At 37.1% G+C, this 26,463-nt stretch overlaps 1 protein-coding gene across 1 annotated transcript in view; it reads left to right on the forward strand.

Moving 5' to 3' along the window:
* KCNH8 (potassium voltage-gated channel subfamily H member 8) overlaps positions 1-26,463 on the forward strand; it is a gene marked incomplete at both ends in the record, with an annotated part of 389,811 nt that overhangs the window by 199,081 nt on the left and 164,267 nt on the right. The window contains 2 exons of the mRNA XM_082840176.1: positions 15,155-15,282; positions 20,381-20,621. Of these exons, the coding sequence (XP_082696302.1) occupies positions 15,155-15,282; positions 20,381-20,621 (369 nt within the window). The remainder of the gene's footprint in view (positions 1-15,154; positions 15,283-20,380; positions 20,622-26,463) is intronic.

Here is a 26,463-nt window from a genome sequence, read left to right on the forward strand (position 1 = left end):
ACATCTTCCACCTTCTCCTCCTGACTCCCTTTTCATATTTTTTCTGTCAGGGTCAATGGAATCAACGGTTTCTCAGTTTATAAGGGGTGAATGGTTGTCATCATTCTCTTTAATGCAGTATGTTTAGTGGAAAATACATGGGTTTTAGAGACATACAGACCTCCAAATGTATGCCAGAGGCACTTATTCCTGGTTGTATGACACTGAACAAGGTACATCAGCTCTCCTACCTCATGCACTAAGTAGAGAGGATAAAAATTACCTGATAGGGTTAACATGAGGTCTATATTAATGTAGTTTATCCACAGTGATTAACTGAAACATGATAGATGCTCAATAAATGCTAAAAATTCCTCTATTTTTTCCTGTTTCTACCTCTGTCTCCCAGTTTTTCTATTCATTACCTTTTTCTGGAAGAGAAAAATTTTTGAAACTTTCTAAAAACCACTTATAATAATCACATGCATTTGTCCTAAGCCCTCTGACAGTTTCCAAAAAAAAATTTCAAGCTTTATAGAGCATTTTGAAAATTACTATTCTCTTATGCTGATTGCCTCATTCTTTCCTGAAATTATCCCGCTATTGCTACCCCTAAGCCTTGCCTCATGTTTCCTCTTGCCTAAGTAATCCATCTTGTGTGTTCCTAGGTCCACATAAAATCCTTTTTCTTCTAAAAGATTGTGTTTCCGGTGCCTAATATTTACAACTTTGAGTTTTAATCTATCTCTTTTTCCATCAGTTTTATTCTGCATAATAATTTTTGGGGTCTTTTAAACCATCTTCCTCCCAACTACTCACTCCAGATTTCACACACTATAATTACAACTAAACTATTGGCACTTTTCAGTACAAACATGTTGACTTGAATTATTCTACAGAACACCCAAAGAAGCATTAAAAACTTGTGTCAAGGGCCACACCATCCGTGCGAGATTCCAGAAACTGCATTACTCGGTGTCTTGATAAATCCTGTAGGGGGGAAGAATAAGCAGAAACTAATAGCAATGATTAGGGACAATTGACTGATTACCATTTTTGAGAGGACAGGGTGAAGAAAGCACATTATCTTGCTTGATTCATGCATTATTTTGTGTGATTAGAATTTCCATAAAAGAAACTCCTAACCAGTATGTGACAAAGCATTTAGAAAAATAAATTGTGGATAAGAGAATTCTGTGTCTATCATAATATTTGTTATATTTAGAATATGCAGGAAATTTTTTTCATTAGTGTGTGTTGCTAGATTTATTTATGTCCTTGATAAATATGGTCAGAACTATGTCCTAAAAGAGTAAGTAATTAGAGGCCAGTTCTTACCAATCCATTAGAGGTTTTATGGCTAAACGCGGTTTGTTTGATCTTGCTGCATCTAAAATCCTCTAAATCCAAAAGCAAAAGTCAGTTCACATCTTTCCCGTGTAGATCATCGTAATATTTTTATAACAGTTAAAATTAAATTATTTAGCATGATCCCAGGAACCTGGGCCAAAAGTTTTCTCCCAGTTTCTCTGTTTTCTACTTAACTAGCAACACTCAACTGAAAGAAATGGAGTAAAAAGCAGAAATGCAGTGTCCTCTGGCAGATTGGTGTGTTCTTTCTGATTTGTGTACACACAGCTCTCTCTGTGAAATTGCTGGTGCTCACTAAAAAATAATTACCCCAGCCTTGGTCCAGTTATTTGAATTTATATCTGAAAGACACTTTCATGAATTCAAAGGATTCAAAGAATCACTCATCAAAGCATTTTTGTTTCTATGATATTTTCTGAAAATGTGTTTCTACCTGTATTGTTAAGAAGCATAGATTTTAAAAAAAATAGAAATATTTACTCTTCCATTTGCCTCTCCTCCTCCTCTGTTAACTGTTTGGTGAATATTTTTTCTGATTTTAATATTTATATATTTTAATTTTCAAATATAGGGATTGTTCACTTTAAAGAATCAAAATGGCTAGTGGTTTGGTACCTGCTTAGATTATAACCACAAATTTTGATGTCTTTTTAATATGTTTTAAAACGTTTTTGTTATGAAAAATTTTAATCCAGAAAAAAAGTAGAAAATATATTACAATAAAATCCCATGCATTCATTATCTAGCTGTAACAATTATCAACTTTTAAAAGTAGATAGATAATCATCAAAAAATATACAAACAATAAATGCTGGAGAGGGTGTGGAGAAAAAGGATCCCTCCTGCACTGTTGGTGGGAATGTAAACTGATACAGCCAGTATGGAGAACAGTATGGAGGTTCCTTAAAAAACTAAAAATAGAACTACCATATGACCCAGCAATCCCACTACTGGGCATATACCCTGAGAAAACCATAATTCAAAAAGACACATGTACCCCAATGTTCATTGCAGCACTATTTACAATAGCCAGGACAGGGAAGCAACCTAAATGTCCTTCAACAGATGAATGGATAAAGAAGATGTAGCACATATATACAATGGAATATTACTCAGTCATAAAAAGAAATGAAATTGAGTTATTTGTAGTGAGGTGGATGGACCTAGAGACTGTCATACAGAGTGAAGTAAGTCAGAAAGAGAAAAATAAATACCATATGCTAACACATATACATGGACTCTAACAACAACAACAAAAAATGGTTCTGAAGAACCTAGGGGCAGGACAGGAATAAAGACTCAGACATAGAGAATGGACTTGAGGACACAGGGAGGGGAAAGAGTAAGCTGGGACAAAGTGAGAGAGTGGCATGGACTTTTATATACTACCAAATGTAAAGTAGATAGCTAGTGAGAAGCAGCCGCGTAGCACAGGGAGATCAGCTCTGTCCTTCATGACCACCTAGAGGGGTGGGATAGGGAGGGTGGGAGGGAGATGCAAGAGGGAGGAGATATGGGGATATATGTATATGTATAGCTGATTCACTTTGTTATAAAGCAGAAACTAACACACCATTGTAAAGCAATTATACTCCAATAAAGATGTTAAATAAAATAAAATAAATAAAAGTAGATAAATATAAATTTGCTCTAACAAATATCAAAGTGAAAAATTCTTGTCATTTTGTAATTTGATTTATTAAGTTTTGCAAAGGAATTTTATTGCTTTTTTATGGAAATTTAATCTTGATCTTCATACCTAGAATCTATTATAATTTTTAATACTTTTTAAATTATTAATATTAGTTTACTCAGTCCCTCACTTTATTTCCTGCTGTTTTGCTGCTTGGACATTTTGGACTTTTAAATTATTTTAGATAGTTCTTCTTCTCACTCCCAGGGGAAAACTACCTGCTCTTGTAAAAATCCTCTGGCATTATTCTGATTTCTTTTAACTCAATAAGGGGTCTATTCAAAGGAAATTGAAGTCCTGCCATTGAATTCTAAAACAATTCTCCTTTTGTCACTTTATCCAATTCTTGCATAAAGGCTCCTCCCAAACTTTCCCCAGTTACTTAAATTCCTTAACCAGAAGAACTGAAGTGAATATATCAACTACATGAATAAAGAAATCAACTAATTAACACTAGCTACAGTTAGTAATTGACCTACCCCTATCTCTGTACTAAGTTATGAGTAACAAGATTTTTAAACAATTTAATAATGTGTTTTCTAGACCAGAAATTATGTTAAGGATTATCCAGTATACTTTTCTACTAAGTGTATATTTTTCCCTAGTTTTAAAAAAAGTAGAATACTACTTTTTTTATTAACCTTTTCTTTTTATTTGAAGTATAGTTAATTTACAATGTTGTGTTAGTTTCAGGTGTATGACAAAGTGAGTCAGTTATACACACACACACAGACACACACACACACACACACACACACACACACATACACGCCTATTCTTTTCAGATTCTTTTCCATTAGGGGTTACCACAAGACAATGAGTAGAGTTCCCTGTGCTATACAGTAGGTCCTTGTTGGTTATGTTTTATATATAGTAGTGTGTATATGTTAATCCCAAACTCTTAATTAATCCCTCCCCTGCTGTCTCCTGCTATCCCCTTTAGTATACTACTTTTTAATTTTGATTCAAGATTACTTATTCAGTAATTTCCTTTTTTTTTTTTTATTTTTGTCCTCTCACTGTTGTGGCTTCTCCCGTTGTGGAGCACAGGCTCCGGACGCGCAGCCTCAGTGGCCATGGCTCACGGGCCCAGCCGCTCCGCGGCATGTGGGATCTTCCCGGACCGGGGCACGAACCTGTGTCCCCTGCATCGGCAGGTGGACTCCCAACCACTGAGCCACCAGGGAAGCCCTCCATTTTTTTAAATGACAGAGTTCTTTCATTCAATAAAATGTCATTCAGAAACCCATTTATAAAATAGACACACAGAAATGGGACTTGGCCTTGTGTATTACCTGTTGATTTTTTCCTGTTCCACACTCAGCACATTTCCATCCCTACAACACCTCCCCTAATCCCTGTGAATCTAAGGATCCCAATTAAAAAACACAGTTCCTCAATGACTTGATACTTGATAATGTTAAAATATTATGGTTATATATTTATGTGATAGATACTGTGATGCTGTTTTAATCATGTATATGAATATGTATATGTATGTAAGTAGATAGATAGATCAATAGGTCATATAGAAAGATATGATGCCTTGAATTTGCCCCCCAAAAATCTGAAGAAGTAAAATGGATGGAAATAAACAAGTCAGTACTTGTATTCATACTTGAAGCTGGGTGATGGTTATACCAGAGACAGAGTTCTACAGAGAAACAGAACCAGTGGGGTTATATATATATATATATATATATATGTATAAAATCTTTCTCTGATTTAGATATTCAAGATCGGTACCAACCAGAAAACAAGCTGCACACTCTAATTTGTCTTTTTTTGGTATATATGTTATACTCAATTAAATGTTTACTTCATAATGTAAATAAATAAACTAAAAATAATTACCGCAGAAGTGGTATAAAATATACATAACTCTGTAAAATATAGTCTCTAGTCTTATGCACACTGGTCTTTAAGGATTTCTCTGAAAAATAGACTAAAAAAGACAAGAGGTGAAATCAATGATGTGATTTGTAAATGTGTAAATTTTTATATTTTATAATAAATTTTCAGGCATATGACAGTCAAGTGTCATATTCTGACAAGATCAGTTCAGTGTAACAAATTTATAATAGATGTGATACCAACCAGGGTTCTTGGCCTTCCCCAATCAATAGAAGTTGACTAGAGGCCAGACAAGAAGTTCAGGCAAGGCTTTATTGGGGCCCCTGCTACAGCAAGGGGGAGCGAGAACAAGCAACAGTTTTCCTTGCTTGCTTCCCGGGGGCGAGGGGGGAGCTGGTTCCTTACATGGGGGTGAGGGTAGGGGTGTGTCCCTGGGGTCGGGCCAGAGGTGTGGCCTAGGTGGTCTGCCCGCCCCTTTGGTGGTGTTGAGTGCAGGGGGCATGTGCAGTGCCCTGCTTTTGCTCCCGGCTGTTCAGAAGTTGCAGTTGGGTTTTTTGGTCTTTTTGTATCTTGTTGTCCATAATTTGCCCCAGCTGCATATGCACGCAGTTATTTTTAGTCCCTTATAGTTTCTTTGTATTTTCTTACTCAAGGAGACGTTTGTCCAGGTGCAAGCATTGCAGCAAAGTGTCCCAGGTCCCATCCTGTCTCAGATGGAAGTAATATGTTTTGAGGAAGGATTCTTTCCCCAAATTGACACAGACTCTTGGGCCACCAGCATCACTGAGATGAGGCACCAGCTCCAGGCTTCCATGCAGCTTAGATTCTCACATGTTGAAAGCAATTAAAAGGCCTCAATATGCTGCACTCAAAAATCAGTAAAAACAAAGCAATATCCAGATGTAACCTGAAAATTTCACTTTCTATTCTGAAAAAGTTATAAATTCATGGGAATTTTCAATGATAGTAGAGAGAGAGAAAGGTCTCAGTCGTTTCCAATGGTTACATCTTACATAATTATAGTATAATACCCAAACTAGGAAATTGGCCTTGGGACATTATGTGTGTATAGTTCTATGCCATTTTGTCACAAGGGTAGATTTGTGTGACCGCCACCATAATCAAGATACATAACTATTTCATCTCTATAAATATTTTCCTCTTGCTACCCTTGTGGAGTCATACACCCCCCTACCCTCTGACTACTGCTGGTCAGTTCCCCACCTCCAATATTTGGAGAATGTTATGTAAGTGGATCATGTAGTATGTAACTTTTTGTGATTAGCTTTTTTTAACTGAATATAATGCCCTGTAGATGTATCCAAGTTATGAATACATTAATATTTTGTTCCTTTTTATTCCTGAATGGTATTCCATAGTATGGATATACCACAATTTATTTAACCATTCACTGATTGAATGACATTTGGGTTGTTTCCTGTTCTTGGCTATTACAGATGAAGCTGCTATGAACAGCTGTGCACAGGTTTTTGTGTGGACATAAGTTTTCATTTCTCTGGGATAATTGCCCAGGAATATAATTGCTGGTTTGCAGGGTTAAGTATATATTTAGTTGTTGTTTTTCAAGAAACTGCCAAACTATTTTCCAGAGTGACTGTATCGCTTTATATTTCTATCAGCAATGTGTGAAATACCCGGTACCCCCACTTCCTCACCAGCATTTGGTATTGTCACTAATTTTAGCTCTTCCGGTTGGTGTGCAGTGATATCTCATTATAGTCTCAATTTGCACTTCCCTAATGACTAGTGATGTTGAACACCTTTCCATGTGAATATTCGCCATTCTTGTATCCTCTTAAGTGAAATATCTCTTCGTGTGTTTTGTTCATTTTCTAACTGGATTGTTAGGTTTTCTTAATGCTGAGTTTGGGGAGTTCTTTATGTATTCTAGAGATAAGTGATTTGGAAATATTTTCTCCCAGTGTGTAATTGTACTATAAATGTGCCAATTTTGAAACTTAACATGTATTATTAAAATTGAACAATAACCACAGGAATTGTTTTGAATCAAGATTAACAAAAGATTTTGGGTTGAGGAAGAATCTTTTGTCACTGGAATTATTTTAAATTACCAGCACGTGGCAGTAATAAAAAGCTGACCAAATGTGGTTGGATTATTGTTTTTAAATTTTCTAAGGTCAACACTTCTTATTGCCTACACCTGGTTTGGACGCTCCCACTGCCCTGTCCCAGCACACGACCCATCTGATAGATCCAGATATTGGCAGGTTTTTGTGACATTCTCAGGCTAGCAAAGTCACAGTAGACGATTGCAGAATTCAGTATATGGAAAACCATAAAATACATAACCCAAAAATGTCTCCTAAAGGAAACTACTTAAAGATGTATTCCAGCCAATAGAAATGATTCAGAATTATAAATCTAAGGATGTAGAAGTTATAAATTTATGTCTTTCCTAAACCAGTTTGGACCCATTATATATTAAATCCAGAGGGATTCTTCAGTTCATGGAATAAGCCAAGTCCTGTAAAATTCACTACATTACTCTTCTTTCCCTTCTAGTCATTTCTATGTATCATAACTGTCAACTGAAAAAAAACGCACAACCTAGAAGTTGAGAGTTATGTTTTATATGGTGGACATTCTGAGGACTTAAGCCTCTGAACTCTGAGAAACTGTTCTGAAGAAGCAAGGGGGGTGGGGGGGTGGAGCCAGGATATATAGGATTTTTTTCAACAAAAGACCAGGTAGTCGGAACATCAAAAGTTTACTGTTAATTAAAGAAAACCAGACATCTCACGTTAAAGAATGGAGCGCTTTTCTGTGTATGGGAAGATGCAAGAGTCTGGGCTCACTGAAATCATTGCTTTGATATGCACTTCAGCTACCTGGGGCCAGCATCCTGTGCTTTCTCATCCAGGGTCTCCTCAGGGTGCACCATCGGGGTGGCTGCAGCAGTTGACTGCTAGATGATGGGCATCCTGTTTCCATCCTGAGTTCCCTCAGGGCTCACCTTTGGGGAGGCTGTAATGTGATGTCTTGGTGGCTGCAACATCCTTTGTTTACTTATATGGCAGGTGGCAGTCTTAGTTCACATAACAAATAGTAAATATTTTTTTCTGGGGCACCTCCTTTACCCCACAGTTCAGAGGGTAATCACCACTTAAACACCAACCAGCTGTGTTTATTCAGACCATGTGAACAAGGGTAAAGCTGCAACACTGTTGATGCAGGTCAGGATCTCTGGGAAGCAGGTCTGAGATGGAGATTGTGGGAGGTTTTTAGGCAACCCTCTTACGCTCAGCACTTGTATAACGGGAGAGAAGGAAGGAAGGAGCAGAGGAAGAAATTGGGCTGCAATGACGTTGCAACAAGATACTTTGCCCACTCCAGGTACACCACCAGCTAAAGCTGTGTGTCCTTCAGGGTTGGACAGGGGGACCTCCTGTTATACACCCATATTGACCCATCATTGAATGCAGGCTGCAATGGGAAAGGGGCATGATCTTGATCAAGGTCACTTCCTTCAGCTGAAGGCAATGCCAGAAAGGACTGAGGGCTAAGAGGTGAGGGCTCTGGGCCGGCATACTCCCAGCCACCGCAGACTTAACCCTTTTTTTAAAAAAAAATTATTTATTTTTGACTGCATTGGGTCTTCGCTGCTGCACACGGGTTCTCTCTAGTTGTGGCGAGCGGAGACCACTCTTCTCTGTGGTGCACGGACTTCTCATTGCGTTGGCTCCCCTTGATGCGGAGCATGGGCTCTAGGTTCACAGACTTCAGTAGTTGTGGCACGCAGGTTCAGTAGTTGTGGCTTGCAGGCTCTAGAGCGGAGGCTCAGTAATTGCAGCACAAGGGCCTGGACGCTCCACTGCATGTGGGATCCTCCCAGACCAGGACTCAAACCCATGTCCCCTGCACTGGTAGGCGGACTCCCAACCACTGCACCACCAGGGAAGCCCGAGACTTAACCCTTTTAATTCTGAGGGGGCATCTGGTTGTGTAGCACAGCATCACTACAATTCTGCCAGCAGAATCATTCAGCATTTTCATTTCCCATCACGGAAGCAAGGCTTAGTTCATGAACAAATGACCATTTGCATTGCAACCTTTAAAAGAATATTCTGTACATTTTGAAAATAATTTTATATATATACTATATATATACTATATATATATAATCCATATTGAATGAACTGAGTTACAGACATTTTTCTTAATCAAGTAAAGCTACCATCCAGTCCCCTGTCTTCTGGCAGATATTTTTCCATATCTAAAAATCTGTGATTATTCTGTGTTAATTATATTTAAGATTAGTTACATGATACGAGTTCAGTGATGTGAAAAAAAGAAAAGAAAGAAATCCTAGAACAAGATAAATTCACCAAAATGTTAAATTATTTCTGGGAGGTGGTATTTTCTGCTTTATATTGTTTATACTTCTAAATTTTGTAAAATGTACATGTATTATTTTTTAATATTCAAGGAATAATTGTGTATATGTTATGTAGTTGCAAATGAGTTAGTAAAACAATAAATGCAGTAAAAATTTAGAAGGAAATGCGTGAAATCGTTATTGAAAACAACCAGGCATTCTTTATTTTTCTTTATTTTCAAAAACTTCCATAATGGGTTTACATTGACTTCATTTTCCATTTTGGGGGGAAATTTTTGTCATTTTATAAGTTGCAGAAACTATGAAGCTTCTAATGTCACCTCATTAAATATTAGTTTTCCCTTGGTTACTCATAGATATTTTCTATCAAGTTAAAGAAAATTCCTTCCTTCTATAGCTTGCTTATTACAAAGTTATTTTTTAAAAAAGAATAGTTATGGAGTTATGTTTAAAAAATCAATGTTTACTGAGATAATGACATGGGTTTTTTTCTTTATATACCTGATGAATTATATAATGATTTCCTAAAATGGAACCATCCTTGGAATAAATCCCAATAAGCATGGTACATTTTCTTTTAATACACTTCTATATTCAGTTTACTAATGTATTGTTTAGGATTTTAGCATGTATATTCAAAGTGGTATATGGTTATCTTTTTGTATTATACTCACCTAGTTTTGGTATCAGACTTTTCCGAACTTGTAGATTGAATTCAGAAATTTTCAGGCTTTTTTGTTCTCCAAAGCTTTAAAAGAATTATTTGTTCCTCCTCCTACACTGCTGGTGGGAATGTAAATTGGTGCGACCACTATGGAGAACAGTGTGGAGGTTCTTAAAAAACTAAAAATAGAGTTACTGTATGATCCAGCAATCTCACTCGTGGGTATATATCAGGAAAAGATGAAAATTCTAATTTGAAAAGATATGTGCACCCCAATGTTCATAACAGCACTATTTATAATAGTCAAGACACGAAGCAACCTAAATGTCCATCAACAGATGAATGAATAAAGAAGATGTGGTGTAATATATTATGGAATATTACTCAGCCATAAAAAAGAATGAAATAATGCCATTTGCAGCAACATGGATGGACCTAGAGATGATCATGCTAAGTGAAGTAAGACAGAGAAAGACAAATATCATATGATATCATTTATATGTGGAATTTTAAAAAGGATACAAATAAACTTACTTACAAAACAAAAATAGACTCGCAAACGTAGGAAACAAACTTAAGATGACCAAAGGGGAAGTTGGGGGAGGGATAAATTGGGAATTCGGGATTAACAGATACACACTACTATATAAAGAATAGATAAACAATAAGGACCTACTGTATAGCACAGGAAACTACATTTAATACCTTGTAATAACCTATCATGGAAAAGAATCTAAAGAAGATACTATATATATATATATATATATATATATATATATATATATGAATCACTTTGCTGCACAACTGAAACATTGTAAATCAATTATACTTCAATAAAAAAAAATTACTTGTTCCTTTCAGGCTTGATAACCCTGACCTTTAAAACCATCTGAAGTAGCCTTTAGTGGGGGTGATAAACAGTATGAACGAAATGGTCTCTTTCTCTACTTCCTTCCATGGTTATTGGTACTCAAGGTTTTTACCACTTTGGGGACCTATTTTGGGAATCAACTACCCTCCCCAAAGTATTCATTTAATCTAGAAAACTATGCTGATAGATTCTTGCACAAAGTAATCTCATCATTTAAAAAGTCTTCTCAATTTATGGTCTTTTTAAAAATCTTAACATTGTTGATGTTGTCTCTATTTTTCCTTGAATACAATTGCCAGAAGTTTAACACTTTTATCTTCCTTTGGTTTTATTGATCATATATTTTCTAAACTTTCTTTTCCTTTTCATTTATTTCTTTCACTTGTATATTCCTCTGGTTGACTCTTATTTGGTTTTCTCTTAGAGCAAGCCATAGTTATGGAGGTGACCATACAGGTTTATCCTGTGTCTGAGAGACCCTTTCATACAGGACTATGATTTAACAGGGCACATGGCTGCCCAACTAGAGACTGTATTCCCCAGCTTTGTCTACAGTTCAGTGTGGCTGACATAGTCTGAGGAAAAGTGAAGTGAGCTACTGCCTACCTTCTACTTTCCCTTTTTCTTCTCTTCTTCCCATTCTCTATATCCCAACCCTCCAGGACTTCTTTGAGTTCTTCCAAGACACTGAGCTCCCTTCTGACCAAGGTTCTCACACCTTTTATTTGCTCTCAGGAATGTTCTTCCCTCTGCCACCCCTCATTTTATTAATAACTCTTCCTCCTTCAGGTTTTAACCCTGAGTCATTCATCTTAAGCAATTGATGCCTCCCCCTAACCACCCCGTCTCTAAGGAATCTGGTCAGGTCCCACTGCTACATGGTCCAATTCCACTTTAGTCTTGTCCGTTATTTGTTGTGAAATATTTTTTACATTCAAAAATATAATATCTGTAATACATATAATATGAAAATATTTTTAAAAATCCCCATACACCCCAAATCCAGTTTAACAAAACATAATTTTACTAATTCCATTTAGTAAGGCACATGGTAACCCAGCTAGAGACTACATTTTCCAGTCTCTGCAATTTGCTGTAATCATATGATTATGGGTAGTTTTGTAGCACATACATTTCCCTAGATGGTATATTACTTAGTTTTGTATATTACTTAGTTTTGCATGTGTGTGAATATTATAAAAATGTTGCCATTTTGTCAGTGCTCATCTTTATTGCTTTTGTACTTAGCATTGTGTTTTTGACATCTTTCTGTGCCAACAGGTAGGGGCACCATTTCATTCATTTTCCAATTATTCTCACTAAGTCTAGTTTAATGGAATTTTAACATCCTATGTCATAACTATACAACCATTTATGCATTTCTTTTTTGTTTATGGACATTTGGCTTGTTTCTAGTCATACACACAAACACACTTGTGTTTCAAATGTATTTCATATGTATATTTTATGTGTTTGTATTTATATGAAAAATATGAGTTTCACTGTCAAGACTATTTTTTTATTTAAGTGAGTTGTTCCCAATGCTATTTTTGATTTTTTTTTTTTTTTTCATTTGGGAGCTACCAACCCAGGACCATTTTAAATTCATTCCTTTGCCTGGGAGATTTTCGATCACCTAAGTGGAATGATTTTCAATCCCAATCTTGCATGAGGGTTAAATCATGATGAAAACTTTTCAAGGAAACCTTTTCTTTCTCCCTTCCACTTAGAGCCAAGACCAAGACACATACGTTTCTCTGATATTTCCCTTTGAGGGATTATTTTTTAAGATTATAAAAGTCCGGTTGTTTGATTTGGAATATCTCACCCATAATTAGATTTCTCCACAGAGAAGGGATTTGGCTTATTGACTGTCATAAATCTCTAATCTGGTCCATTTTGTAGTTAGCATTGTAATTCCATCCGTCATTTTCATACCGACGGACACTGCATAAGCAGCCTGCTGGCCTTTCCTACCACATTCCTGTAGACACTATCTTAAAACTCTGGCAATTTCCCAATTTAACTATATGTAAAAATTACACCCTGATCGATTAATTATTACATTTTCAGATGCTACTTAGAAGACTTCTATGCAGACCAAAAAAACTTTACACATGAAGACGTAACCTTAACGTTAAGTAATACAATAAAATGTGCTTTGTTCAATCGAGTTTCCAAAAAAAAAGTACCCCTTTTGATCTTCTACGTTGTGTTTTTTTGTTAATCTGTTTTTATTGATTCAGGTCTATAGTAATATATTCTATTTTAAATATTCTTTCAAAGTTTGAAGCAAAAGGTGAGCAATGAAAAAACATGTAACATCAGATTAGACTTTTGCCATGAATAAAAGCATCCTATTTTCTGGTCATTAAAAACATCCCAGTGTGGACTGAGAATGGGGGGCGGGAATTAAAGGCCTTAAAACACCTGGAGATCAGGCTGAGAGGGGCACTGATTATGACACATTCATCTATGTGACACTTAACACCAAGAAGCATTTGAACATTGATTTAAGTCATTAAAGGACTTGGGCTACATGTGGAAGTAGAGAATTTAGACCAATCTGGCTTCACAGACTGGCTCTACTCCTAACTAGCCATGTGGTCATGTGACCTTTCAGTTTTCTCCTCTGTAAATGGAGGATAATAATGCTTATCTCACTGAGTATTTATGAAGATTAATTGAAATTGGTTAATACTGAGGATCTAGAACAGGGCCTGGCACACACTGGCCATCAATAATAGTTACATGGCTTCCCCAGTGTAGCAACCAAACCAAATCATTTTTATGAAGAGGAATCAAACAGCCTTCAAAGTACTACAGAGGCTTGATGATGAAGCTTAGATAAAAAGTTTTTAATTTTTATATTTTGCAATTATTGTCATATATATAGAATTTATTAAGCATAAAATTATATGTTCACCAACTGACCAAATAAACACTAAATGTTTCTTCATTTCATAGAGTCAATTTATATATTTCTCTTTGGCAGTAGGCCTTTGGAAAGAAAATAAAAGAGCCGAATTCTTACCTAATTTAAAATAGAGTCCAATTGGATTAAAAATTTAAATGTTTAAAATTAAAAAATGAAGACATAAACATGTTGGAAGAAAGCAGACATAGATTTTTTAAAAATAATTTTTGAGTGAAGACAGTTTGGTTATGCAGGACATAAAGTCTAGACACCAAAAATTTATAGATGATAAGTCTGACAACATAAAATATGTAAAATTTTTATACAGCATAAATAAAAATCCAACGTCAAGTAACAAAAGGGGATCATTGTCAACAGCATGTGTGATAAGAAAATGGTAACTAATATACAAAGAGCTCATGCAAATAAATAGAAAGTACCAACTTAATTTCAAAATTGACAAAAATAATACGAATAGACTTCATAAGAATAAATGCAATTGGACAATAATATTTAAGTGAATGTTTATCCACACTCATCATTTTAAAAATGCAACTTCAAACAATGTTATGGCATCTTTCAGCTATTAAAATGTTAGGCTACTCTTATTTTATATTTCATAATTTTGATGTCTGTGGTAAAGCAGACACATCCACTCAATGTTGCTGGGAGTGTAAGTTGCTGGAATTAAATTCGGAATATGTATACCAAAATTTGTAATGTACATATCCACTCCTAGTAATTTGTTTACTGAATATCTTGGCATACCAATGCACAGCTCTATGCATTTAAGAATTTTCATTGCAGGATTATCTACACAGATTTTTTAAAACTCCTGGACAAAACAAATGTTCATGATAGGGAAATAGTAAAGGAAATAAGACTAGTTATATCCTTAACATGGTACACTCTTAGCTGTAAAAAAGAATGGCAGAGAACTATAATGGGCAAATTAGAAATGATTTACATTACTTTGATGTGGAAAAAGTAAAATATAAATAGTTTTTATTGCAAACTTCCATTTATGCAAAGAAATAAATATAAATGTGGATATAGCATATGTATTAGATATTTTTCTGGAAAAAATTGAGAAAAAAAGTTGAAAGTAGAATTAGGGATATGAACGTGGAACGGCAGGAAGGAAGGAGTAAGAGTTTTTTGCTTAATGCTTTCCTGAACTGTTTGAAAGTTTCTCTGTGCTCTTGTATGTTTTACTTTAATTTTTAAAAATAATGATGTTAATATGATGATAAAAATAAATAAATTGTAAGGAACTAAAATTCCGTTAAATGTCATTAGGAGCCAGCAAATAATTTTAGGTGTTGAAAAACACGTACTGTGTGCTCTTAAGAAGGAACTGCCAAAATGACATTCTTGGGGTCAAATGATACATTCATTGATGCTTAATGAGTTTTATTTTCCCCCAGACAAAGCCAAAGGGAGATCAAGAACAGGGACCCACTTTGATTCAGCCCGGAGACGGAGCCGAGCGGTCCTTTATCACATCTCTGGCCACCTGCAAAGAAGAGAAAAGAACAAATTGAAAATAAATAATGTAGGTGGTGTGTGTGTACACAGTGAATGCTAGACTCTCCCTTGGTGGCAGTGTTTGATTCACAAAAGAAAGCCTCCAATTATGCATTTATTGGCTTTGCTAGATTTTTTTTCCACTTTGGCTTGTGCTTTCCTACGAAAAACAAACTGGAAAAGGTCAGCAGTCACGAGGCATTTCTGTAATAAAAATGATTAATCATAGTGTTATCACAGCATAGAATATTATTTCAGTACAATATGGTACTAGGGACACTGCAAATGGGACTGGTTACATTTTATGAACAAGTTATATTACACATCCATAGTTTGTTGGTTAAAATTTCTCAAATTTAATTTTAGCTCCATCTGTTTTGCACTTTATCTAATTTCACTGAATGCTTTCATCCAGGGGGGCCATGAACAAATCAAAGTCATTACTTTATTTGGAAAATTTACATTTTATGCAACACAGAGTTGGAAATTTCACACCTTGGAACTGGGTTTGAAGTGACATGCCATATATTATATGGGTTTTTTTTAAAGTCGCACTCTTAGTAAATTACGGTAGGGCTCCTCTCTGAAACCTGGTGGTTATCTGTCAACTGTGCCTGTAAAAGGTGACTCTGTAGAGTTTTAAGTGACACACATCCTCCAGGATTTCACAGCTAATTTTATCATTGGTTCTGAGAACTAAGAGACTTCACTCGGAGATCCAGAACTCTGTCTGTTTGGTTGTAGATATTCAAAGATGATTTTTCAAATGATGGTAGTGTCATTAATCTGCCTTGCGGAATCTCCAGAACATAGAACTTTGGGGGTATGTGTGACTATGGGCAACAGACATCAAGACTCGGGGTCTAACTTGCCAATGACTTTAGAAAAAGTCATATCAAACAACCATTGCTGTTTTGGAATTGATCTCAGATCCCGAGATTCTGGGAGTAAAGGACACAGGAGAGTCTTTGGCACCTCATTGTACACAGAGAGCTTGAGACTACCTAATCTGACATTCGGATGCTTTGCTAAAGCAGTCATGCATCAGAAACACAAAGTATCCACTTACCTGATTTTAGTGAGCAAAGATGCACCAGCCCAGGTGTAGAGCACGATCTCACGTGAAAGGGCTGCCAACCTGGTTGTGCTTCAGTGTGATTCCCCTCTGGAAACCAGACAAGCTATGTGCATCTGTTTGTGCTCCAGGACCATCACCCATGCCGGTGCTGATCTGCCATGCGCCGCTGTAAGAGTCACATTCTGTTTAGTTTGTCTTGGCTTAATATAAAGATTTTCTAGGGACACCCGTATGTCACATTGGTTTCCTGAGAGTCCAGGGATAGACTTCAAACCATGCACACCACTAGATTTCTGAATCCTTCCCCTGGTTCCTCATTATACCTGCCTTCAGTTACCAAGTCAGCCTTAGTAACAGTAAACACGTTCTAGGAAGAAACAAAGGTAACCACACCTGGGGTTGATTCTATGCAAGCCAGCCAGCAAAACACCTAAACAAATATTAGCTTGAGATTCTGTAATGCTGAAAGATGACACTCTTCTAGCATTTAGTCCAGAGTCATTTAAATGTACCAAGTATTAGTGAGCTTAAAAATGCATTCACAGAACATGCTGTTTTTCCCCTTTTGATTCAACAAAGTACAGACAGTACTTAAAAATCTTATTTAAAAAATCATAACTCCCACCCCTTGGCTAATTTGCTAAATTGCATTTATTTAAGAAGTAGAAATATCAGGGTGGAGCATTAAAATAATACATGGTAAGGAAAGGTGTCAAATCAGCACAGTGAATCTGACAATACAGGTAACATCTTATTTCTGAAAAGGAAATGTGGAATCAGGACTGGCCTTGTTCACCATCTCTTTTCAAGGAGAACAGGGCAGAATGACTAAAAGACAACAGAAAGAGAGAAGAGGGAAGAGGAAACAATGATCTGAATGGTTTACTGGCTAGACAATCCGTCTTTGGGGAATTCTGGATATATTAACATTCATGTGCCCCAAAAAAAGACTTCTTAATGTTTTTGTAGCTCTTTGCTATTTACAAATTCTTTTTGCTGTTATCATATCATGTGATCCTTACAGCAAGCCATTACTAGATATGATTTTTATTCGTTCCAATTTAAAGATGGAAAAGAACAACTTATTTGAGATCTCAAAAGTAGAACCAGGAGATGTGGGACCCATCCATGAATCTTCTGACTCAAAGCCACGGTGCTTCTGCCCCTACCTTGCTGCTTCTCTCATACAGTTCTGTGGAATAGGAATGTATGATTCAACTCAGAACAAATTAGCTCATCAGGCCATTAGCAAGCTCTGAGAATCAGGATGTAACACCCTTTAATCCTGGCTCTAACTTTGCCACATGGTACCTCTTGGAAAAGGTTTTTAATTTCTGGTTTCCTTGATTTGTTACTCTGTCTATTACATGACATTGGGATGATGCAAATGTCTTCAACCCAAAGATCACATGGGAGCCTTGGGAGCTTGAAGGGACAGTGCTTTAGATGCCCACATATTACCAACAGGGTACCGGGCTGGTAGTCGTCGAAGGCATATGCTACCTTGCAATTACTCAGCATAATGACTGTAGAAACATTTTCCCATCCCTTTGTTCATTTGGATGTTAATTTCAAAGACATGTTGCAAAAATAGTTTAGGAAACAGTTACCTTGATTAGGCTTTGGCCTTAACTACTCTGTGTCAGTAATACATAGGGTAGAGGTTAAACTACTCAAACACCATTGGTACTAAACAATAGGCTTGAAAATTAATAAATAATATATATAACTAACATCAAGGATAGTTGGTTGTATTATTCTTTAGGCAAACTTCATAGGTTTCAGGGTTATAAATAATATGTCTTTTCCCCCTTACTTGCTAAAAGCACACTTTCCAATTGTTAGAAATTTTCTTCCATTCAAAAGGGTTTTGATAAAACTTTACAAATAGAGAAGCAGGAGGAGAAGGACATCTCTTTTCTTCACTCAGGTGATTGTGTCAGGATGTATGCAGAATTTGAATGAAAAACCTTTTAAAATTTAAGTCTAATCTGAAATGTATTGGATTCTCAGTATATTTTAAAATAACTTAAATCCTATATTTTAAGTAGCCTATAAAAATGAAATCATGTGATTTATTTTCTGATTTGTGGAGATAACTATTACATGGCTGACCTTTTTCATCAGCATCACTAATGCTTCATATAATCAACATAATTCAATAAAAAAATACTTTACTTCTTGAGTTTGCCCAGCCTTCACTCCTAGAGCTGGCTTCTCCCTCAAATAAAGTCAACATTTCATTTCTGTAACATGATAGAAAAAGACTTATTTGGATAAAAATTGAAATATTCTTCCATGGCTTCTGGTTATGTGTTATCGCAGTAAATATTTGAAAAAAAATCGTATTGGAATCCATCATGTCCTATTGTAAGTAGAAGTGCTTGTCAACCTTGAGATTTATACTTATGGACCCCAACTCTCTCTTCTTCGATGCACCAGCCTCAGCTTTGATGAGAGGCCCAACAGGGGTTACTTTCTTCTTCCTTCCTCAGTTTTATGTCATAATCCACCTTTGGAACCTGTTCCTAGAAACCAGAAAATGAGGCAAAGGAGGCAGGTCACGTCAGGGAGTTGAATGGAGCATAGACATGGTGGCAGATGGGCATCAAAGAACCATCTGGAAGGAGTGAAGCAGGCCCTCCCTCACCACAAAATCCTGGCTTTATGAGGTGCCCTGTGGGATGAGTGAGATTATAAACAGGAAGTAGCAACGTGTGTTGTAAATACCTACCAAGGAGAGATGCAGGATAGGAGAGGCATTCATATTAAGGGAGCAGAAATATTTGGGCACTGAGGGTCTCCACTAAAGAGCTTGTGCTCCTGATTCCAAGTACTTTAGGAATCCCTGGACATACCACATTAATTTGCCCTTCCTTCAGTGCCGGAAACAAGAAAACACACTGCGACCTGCAAGTAACAGGTATTCAAGAACTTTGAACTGTTCTGTTCATTCAACGTAACTTTCAAATTTAAGTTTCCATTACCTATCTTGTATTTCTCATTAATTGAGGTCAAAGCAAGGTCTGCAAGTATCTGGTCATAGGCTGTCAAATTGCCACACATGTTATTGTTGGGCCTCCCTTTGTCTCACAGCAATAAAGAGAATTGTTCCTCAATTTGGACTGCTTTCAAAGTGAAGTGCTTTTGCAGTTATAAAAACTCCAGCTATTCTTCTGCATTTAATCAGCTGCACAGTGAACATTGCCTTTCTCCTCCCATGACTTGAATAATAACTGTTAAGTAACTGTTTCTTGCTTTGCCCTCTTAACAAGGGCTAGCCAGTGCCAGAATAAGTCTATGTCCATCAAGGTTATGAGATTTGGGTTCCCAGCTGGAAACTTCACCAACAACCATAATACAAAATGCAAGTAGTCAGCACAACCTGCTTATAGTTTGAAAGACATGTTAACAGCTATTTACAATTGAATTGATCATATAGCTCTAACCTTTTGAGAAAAAAAAAATGGTACCTTTGCTGCTATTAGAAGTATTTCAGGCCCCAAATATTCTTTAGATAATGACTGTCACCTCAAAACTATAAGTATATGGAATGTCCCCATGACAGTAGGAACATAACTGTATCTTTGTGTTTATAATGTACGTAGGCTTATACTTGCAACTTTGGATGTTTCTAGGTGACATTTTAGGTAGCGCTCTTTTTATTCCTCATGAACAAAATCTGGATTAGTCACTTATTAACACTGGTGACTACACTCTGCATATTCCTGTCACTAATAACAAAGATCTCTTCCCGATTTTAACATACTTAAAAGTCTACTTTTTGCATCACCAACTTCTAAAAGTCACTTGTAAGATGTATTGACATTGTTGGGAGATTGGGATTGACATATATACACTAATAAGTATAAAATGGATAACTAATAAGAACCTGCTGTATAAAAAAATAAATAAAATTCTAAAATTCAAAAAAAAAGATGTATTGACATTGTATGTATAAATAATTCTCCCCATGTGTTTAAGGCTGTGTGTTCGTTATTTCTAATGTTGTGTTTCTCCCTTCTCTCCTTTTTGTCTTTATCCACAGAATGTTTTTGTAGATAAACCAGCATTTCCGGAGTATAAAGTTTCTGATGCAAAAAAGTCCAAATTCATACTTTTGCATTTTAGCACTTTCAAAGCCGGCTGGGACTGGCTTATTCTATTGGCAACGTTTTATGTTGCCGTGACCGTACCTTACAACGTTTGCTTTATTGGCAATGATGACCTATCGACAACTCGGAGCACAACAGTCAGTGACATTGCAGTGGAGATTCTTTTTATTATAGGTAAGAACCCACGGCTGTTTTCCTAGGAGATTTGCATATGGGAAGTAAGTGTGTTCCAGATTTTTCTAACATGAATTTGAACTAAGATCCATTTGCGTGGGCATGACTCAGCCTCTTATGCAAATTTTGGAGAAGCACATATTTGGATTTCTGAAAATTGCCTCTTCCAGCTTTCTTACCGTTCCTTTGTTCAAACAGATCTAAACTGATGTTTTTTGTTTCTATCCTTATTTCATCAAAAGTGGGTTGAAAAAGACAATGGCTGTTTTGTTTGTACTCTCAACTTCTATTGATCTTACCTGTACAGGGTCAGAGATGAGGGTTGGCAAGAACCTATCAGTGGTGTTCTGATAATGGTCCCGTCTTGGGCATGTTTCTTCATGCCCGTCATGCTTTTCTGGCAGTTGATGGTGGTTGCCATAGGTGGCCTAGTTGCAGAAGCAACGGATTACATAAACCTTCTAGTCAATCAGGAGAAACCCTGAGTATCTGATTTTAACGAAAGGAGCGGCCCCAAGGGATGTTTGCTAAGAATATTTATCTCTAGAATATTTGGAATCTCAGTTGAAGCTGCATCTGCTCCATGCTTGTAAGTCTTCTAGTTTCCTGTCTCTTAAAGCATCGTCTTGTTTAGACCAAAGCCGAGCTCTTGCTTGCTCATTCTAGTTCTCCATGAAGGCGCAGACTGACCCCCATGTGGAGTTCCTGACCACCATTAGCAATCTGATTCCTGCGTCTTTACCTGGTCATGGCGATGGAGGGTAACATCCTTTTCGTAAAGATGAGAGAATGTTTGGAAAATGTTTTCAAGCAGTAGGTGAACAAGGGAATGAAAAAATGGACCCTAAAATTTCAAAGAAAAGGAAATAAATAAGTGAGGCAGATCAAAAGATTGTTTCAATGGCAGTGGTACTTTTTTCTCTGTGGAGCTGGTACAACTTTGGATTCTCCAACTGAAGGTCTCACGTGTTTGCTCTGGAAGAGTTTGTATGTTCTTGATGTGACTTTGGCATCACTGTTAACATTGCACTTCCTGGACACACCCCCTCAGACCTATGCTAGGACCCCAACTCCCACCCCAAAGGTGATGGCTGTAGTATGTTTAGGCCACTAGATGGCAATGTTGTCTAGTTAGGTAGCTTGGTAAGGCTGCAAACTCAAGGAAACTTATCTTTAACCTTTTTTTTAACTTAAACTATTCTTTATTGGAAAAGTATAACCATAAGGGATATTAAATCACAGTTAAATGGCAAGTAACAACATTCCAGTTTGAAAAAGAATTTAAAATGAAAACTGTACAAGAGGCCTTTCAAGATGGCAGTGTAGGAAAAGCCTGAACTCACCTCCTCCCATGGAAACAGCAAATACACAGCTGTATATGGAACAATTTCCTCTGAAAAAGACCTGAAAACTAGCTGAACAGATCCTTCACAACAAAGGATAAAAGGACCACGTGAAGAAGGTAGGAGAGGCAAAGATTCGGTCTCACCAAAAACCCTTGTTTTTGGTGGCAACCCACGACTGGAAGGATCTCACACGTATGGAACTTCTTCCTGAGGAGTGAGGGGGTTCATGCCCAACATCAGGACCCCAACCCTTGAGACCTGCACCTCAGAGACAAGCCCTTCAAACATCTGACTTTGAAAGCCAATGGGGCTTACATCCAGAAGTATCCAAGGGCTGTAGGGAACAGAGATTCCACTCTTAAAGGGTTCACTCACAGACTTACTCACCCTGGGACCAAGTGTGCAAGCAGCAGTTTGAAAAGGGCCTAGACCATATGTGAAGGAGATGTGTTAGCTAATATTAACGTGTCTGCTGGAGGGGCAGAAGCTGGTGGGGGCTCTCTCCAGAGACTGAGGGGCTAGTGGGTGCCAGTTTTGTGCTCCTTCTATGTAGCTAGTGTTGATGGGCATACCCCACCCCACTAAAGCCACTGGTGCCTACTCCTTGATAGCCTGGCTCTGGTGGCCAGGGAAACTTGTGTTTCTGGGCCCCATGGGGCTGAAACAACCAGAGAGACAGTTCTCGACAGGCCGTCACCCCTAGGGCATAACACAGACAGCACACTGAACACGCTCCAGATCTTCCTGTGAAGAAAGGTCTATTTTCTTGTCCTAGAGCTTCAGCCTGAAGGGCAGGCTTCAGGTTTACTACACATCTAGGGACTAAGAAGGTGCCCTCAGGGAACACAAGCTGGGGATGCCTTCTCTGTGCTCTTCCTTGGCCATACTACAGCTCAAAGAGCTTATAGACTCACCTGGAACCCTGATTTTTGCAATTGTCACCAGGGGGACACCTCCAAATTGCCTGGTCTACAGACCAGTAGGGTTTACAACTGAAGTCTCAGAGGACTGTATATATTTGCATACTTTAAAAGCTGCTGCCTGAGGATCTGACTTCCAATCAGCCTGAACCTAGGTACTGACTGAGATCCTCCCTTTGGAACATTGACAGCTATTGGCACACCCTCAACAACTGGGGTCTAGCAAGAGCCAATCAGGCTGCTTAGACAATCACAAAGGTTCGAGAGACAACCAAGAGCCAGGGCAAGGTTGAACAACAAGGTTCATCTCCTACAAAGGCCTCTCCTTCAGGACTGAAAGGAGAATGCATAGAAACAAACACAGAGAGTCAGGCAAAATGAGGAAACAGGAATATGTTCCAAACGAAGGAACAAGATAAAAACCCAGGAAAAAAAAAAAACCTTAGTGAAATAGAAATAGTAATCAACTAGGTCAAGAGTTCAAAAGAATGGTCATGAAGATCCTCACCAAACTCAGAAAAGAATGGATAAACATAGTGAGAACTTTAACAGAGATAGAAAATGTAAGAAGGCACATGACTGAAGAATATAATAGCTGAACTGGAAAATACACTAGAGGGATTCAACAGCAGACTAATTGAAGCAGGAGAAAGAATCAGTGATCTGGAAGACAGGGTAGTGGAACTCACCCAAAGAGAAGAGCAAAAAAGAAAAAAAAAAAATGAATTGCAGCACTATTTACAATAGCCAGGACATGGAAGCAACCTAAATGTCCATCAACAGATGAACAGATAAAGAAGATGTGGTACATATATACAATGGAATATTACTCAGCCATAAAAAGGAATGAAATTGGGTTATTTGTAGAGATGTGGATGGACCTAGAGTCTGTCATACAGAATGATGTAAGTCAGAAAGAAAAACAAATATCATATATTAGCACATATATGTGGAATCTAGAAAAATGGTACAGATGAACCTATTTGCAGGGCAGGAGTAGAGATGCAGACATAGAAAATGAACATGTGGACATGGGGGGAAGGGGAGTGGGACGATTTGGGAGATTAGGATTGGCATATACACACTACCATGTGTAAAATAGATAGCTAGTAGAAACCTGCTGTATAGCCCAGGGAGCTCAGCTCGGTGCTCTGTGTTGACCTAGATGGGTGGGATGGGGGGGGTTGGGCGGGGAGGTCCAAGAGGGAGGGGATATAGGTATACATATAGCTGATTCACTTCATTATACAGCAGAAATTAACACAACACTGTAAAGCAACTATACCTAAATAAATAAATAAATAAGTGGAAATAGCTTAAACGATCTGTGGGACAACATCAAGCAAAATAACATTTGCATTATAGAGGGTTCAGAAGGAGAAGAAAAAGAGAAAGGGGCAAAAAACTTATTTGAAGAAATAATGGCGAAAAACTTTATTAACTGGGGAAGGAAACAGACATTCAGATCCAGAGAATTCCAAAAAGATGAACCCCAAAAGATCCATACCAAGGTACATTATAATTAAAATGTCAAAAGTTAAAGAGAGAATGTTAAAAGCAGCAAGAGTAAAATGACGTGTGCACGTGGTGCACAGCCCCATAAGATTATAAGCAGATTTTTCAGGAGAAACTTCACAGGCTAGAGGGGAGTAGCACAATATATTCAAAATGCTGAAAGGGGAAAACTTCCAACCAAGAGTAACCTACCCAGTGAGATTGTCATCCAGAATCAAAGGAGAGAAAAACCGTTTTCCAGACAAGCACAAGCTAAAGTTCACACCACTAAAATGACTTTATAAGAAATGTTAAAGGGACCTCTAAAGGTACTAATTAGTAACCAAAAAAATGAAAGTAAAAATTTTATCAGTAAAGGTAAATATTTATAGTAAAGGTAGTATTTAGGCATTTATAAAGCTGTTATGAAGGTTAAAAGATAAAAGTAGTAAAAGTAGCTATATGTACAATAATTAAGGAATACACAAAATAAAAAGATGTAAATTATGACATCAAAAAGAGAAAACATGGAGGGGTAGTAAAAATATAGAGTTTTAGAATGTACTCAAACTTACCTTGCTATCAACTTAAAATAGGCTGTTATTTATATATAGGCTGTCATATGTGAGTATTGTGGTAATCACAAAGCAAAAGCCTGTAGTAGATACCCAATAGATAATGAGAAAGGAATCTAACCATAACAGCAAAGAAAACCACCAAAGCACATGGGAGGAGAGCAAGAGAAGAAGAAAAAAACACAGAAGAACTACAAAACAGTCAAAAATCAATTAACAAAACAGCAATAAGTACATACCTGTCAATAATTACTTTACATGTTCATGGACTAAATCAAAAGACATAGAGTGGCTGAATGGATAGATAAACAAGACCCATCTACATGCTGCCTATAAGAAACTCACTTCAGATGTAAGAACACACACAGACTGAAAGTGAAGGGCTGGAAAAGTTGTTTCACACAAATGGAAACCAAAAGCAAGTTGGGGTATCTATACTCAGATAAAATAGACTTTAAAACAAAGATGGTGGGCTTCCCTGTAGCACAGTGGTTAAGAATGCACCTGCCAATGCAGGGGACACAGGTTCGCACCCTGGTCCAGGAGGATCCCACATGCTGCAGAGCAGCTAAACCCATGCACCACAGCTACTGAAGCCTGCGCACCTGGAGCCTGTGCTCCACAACAGGAGAAGCCACCGCAATGAGAAGCCTGCACACCTCCATGAAGAGTGGCCCCCACTTGCCACAACTAGAGAAAAAGTCTGTGCACAGCAACAAAGACCCAACACTGCCAAAAATAAATAATAAATTAAAAATAAATTTAAAAAATATATATATATATAAAATAAAACAAAGATGGTAATAAGAGGCAAAGACAGGTATTACATAATGAGAAAGGGATAAATCCAACAAGACAATATAACATTTTGTAATTATTTATGCACCCAACATAGAAGCACCTAAATATACAAAGCAAATATTAACAGACCTAAAGGGAGAAATAGACAGCAATACAATTATACTAGGGAACTTTAATATCCCACATACATCAATGGATAGATCATTCAGAAGAAAATCAATAAGGAAGTATTGGCCTTAACACATTAGATCAGAGGCAATGAATACATATATACAGAACATTCCATCCCAAAGTAGCAGAATACACATTCTTCTCAAGTGCACATGCAATATTTTCCAGGAGAGATCATATGTTAGGCCACTTAACAAGTCTCAATAAATTAAAGAAGATTGAAGTCATATGAAGCCTTTTCTTCTGACCACATGGTATGAAACTAGAAATCAATTACAAGAAAAATACTGGGAAAATCTCAAATATGTGGAGATTAAACAAATGCTACTGAACAAGAAAAGGGTCAATGAGGCAATCAAAGGTGAAATTTTAAAATACCTTGAGACAAATAAAAATGAAAATACAACATACCAGAATCTATTGAATGCAACAAAAACAGTTTCAAGAGGGAAGGAAGTTCATAGTGATTCGAGCTTACCTCTAGAAACAGAAGAATCTCAAATAAACAACCTAACTTTACACCCCCAAAAAACTA

The sequence above is a fragment of the Leucopleurus acutus genome (assembly GCF_964270905.1).
Source record: "Leucopleurus acutus genome assembly, chromosome: 5".
Lineage (NCBI taxonomy): Eukaryota > Metazoa > Chordata > Mammalia > Artiodactyla > Delphinidae > Leucopleurus > Leucopleurus acutus.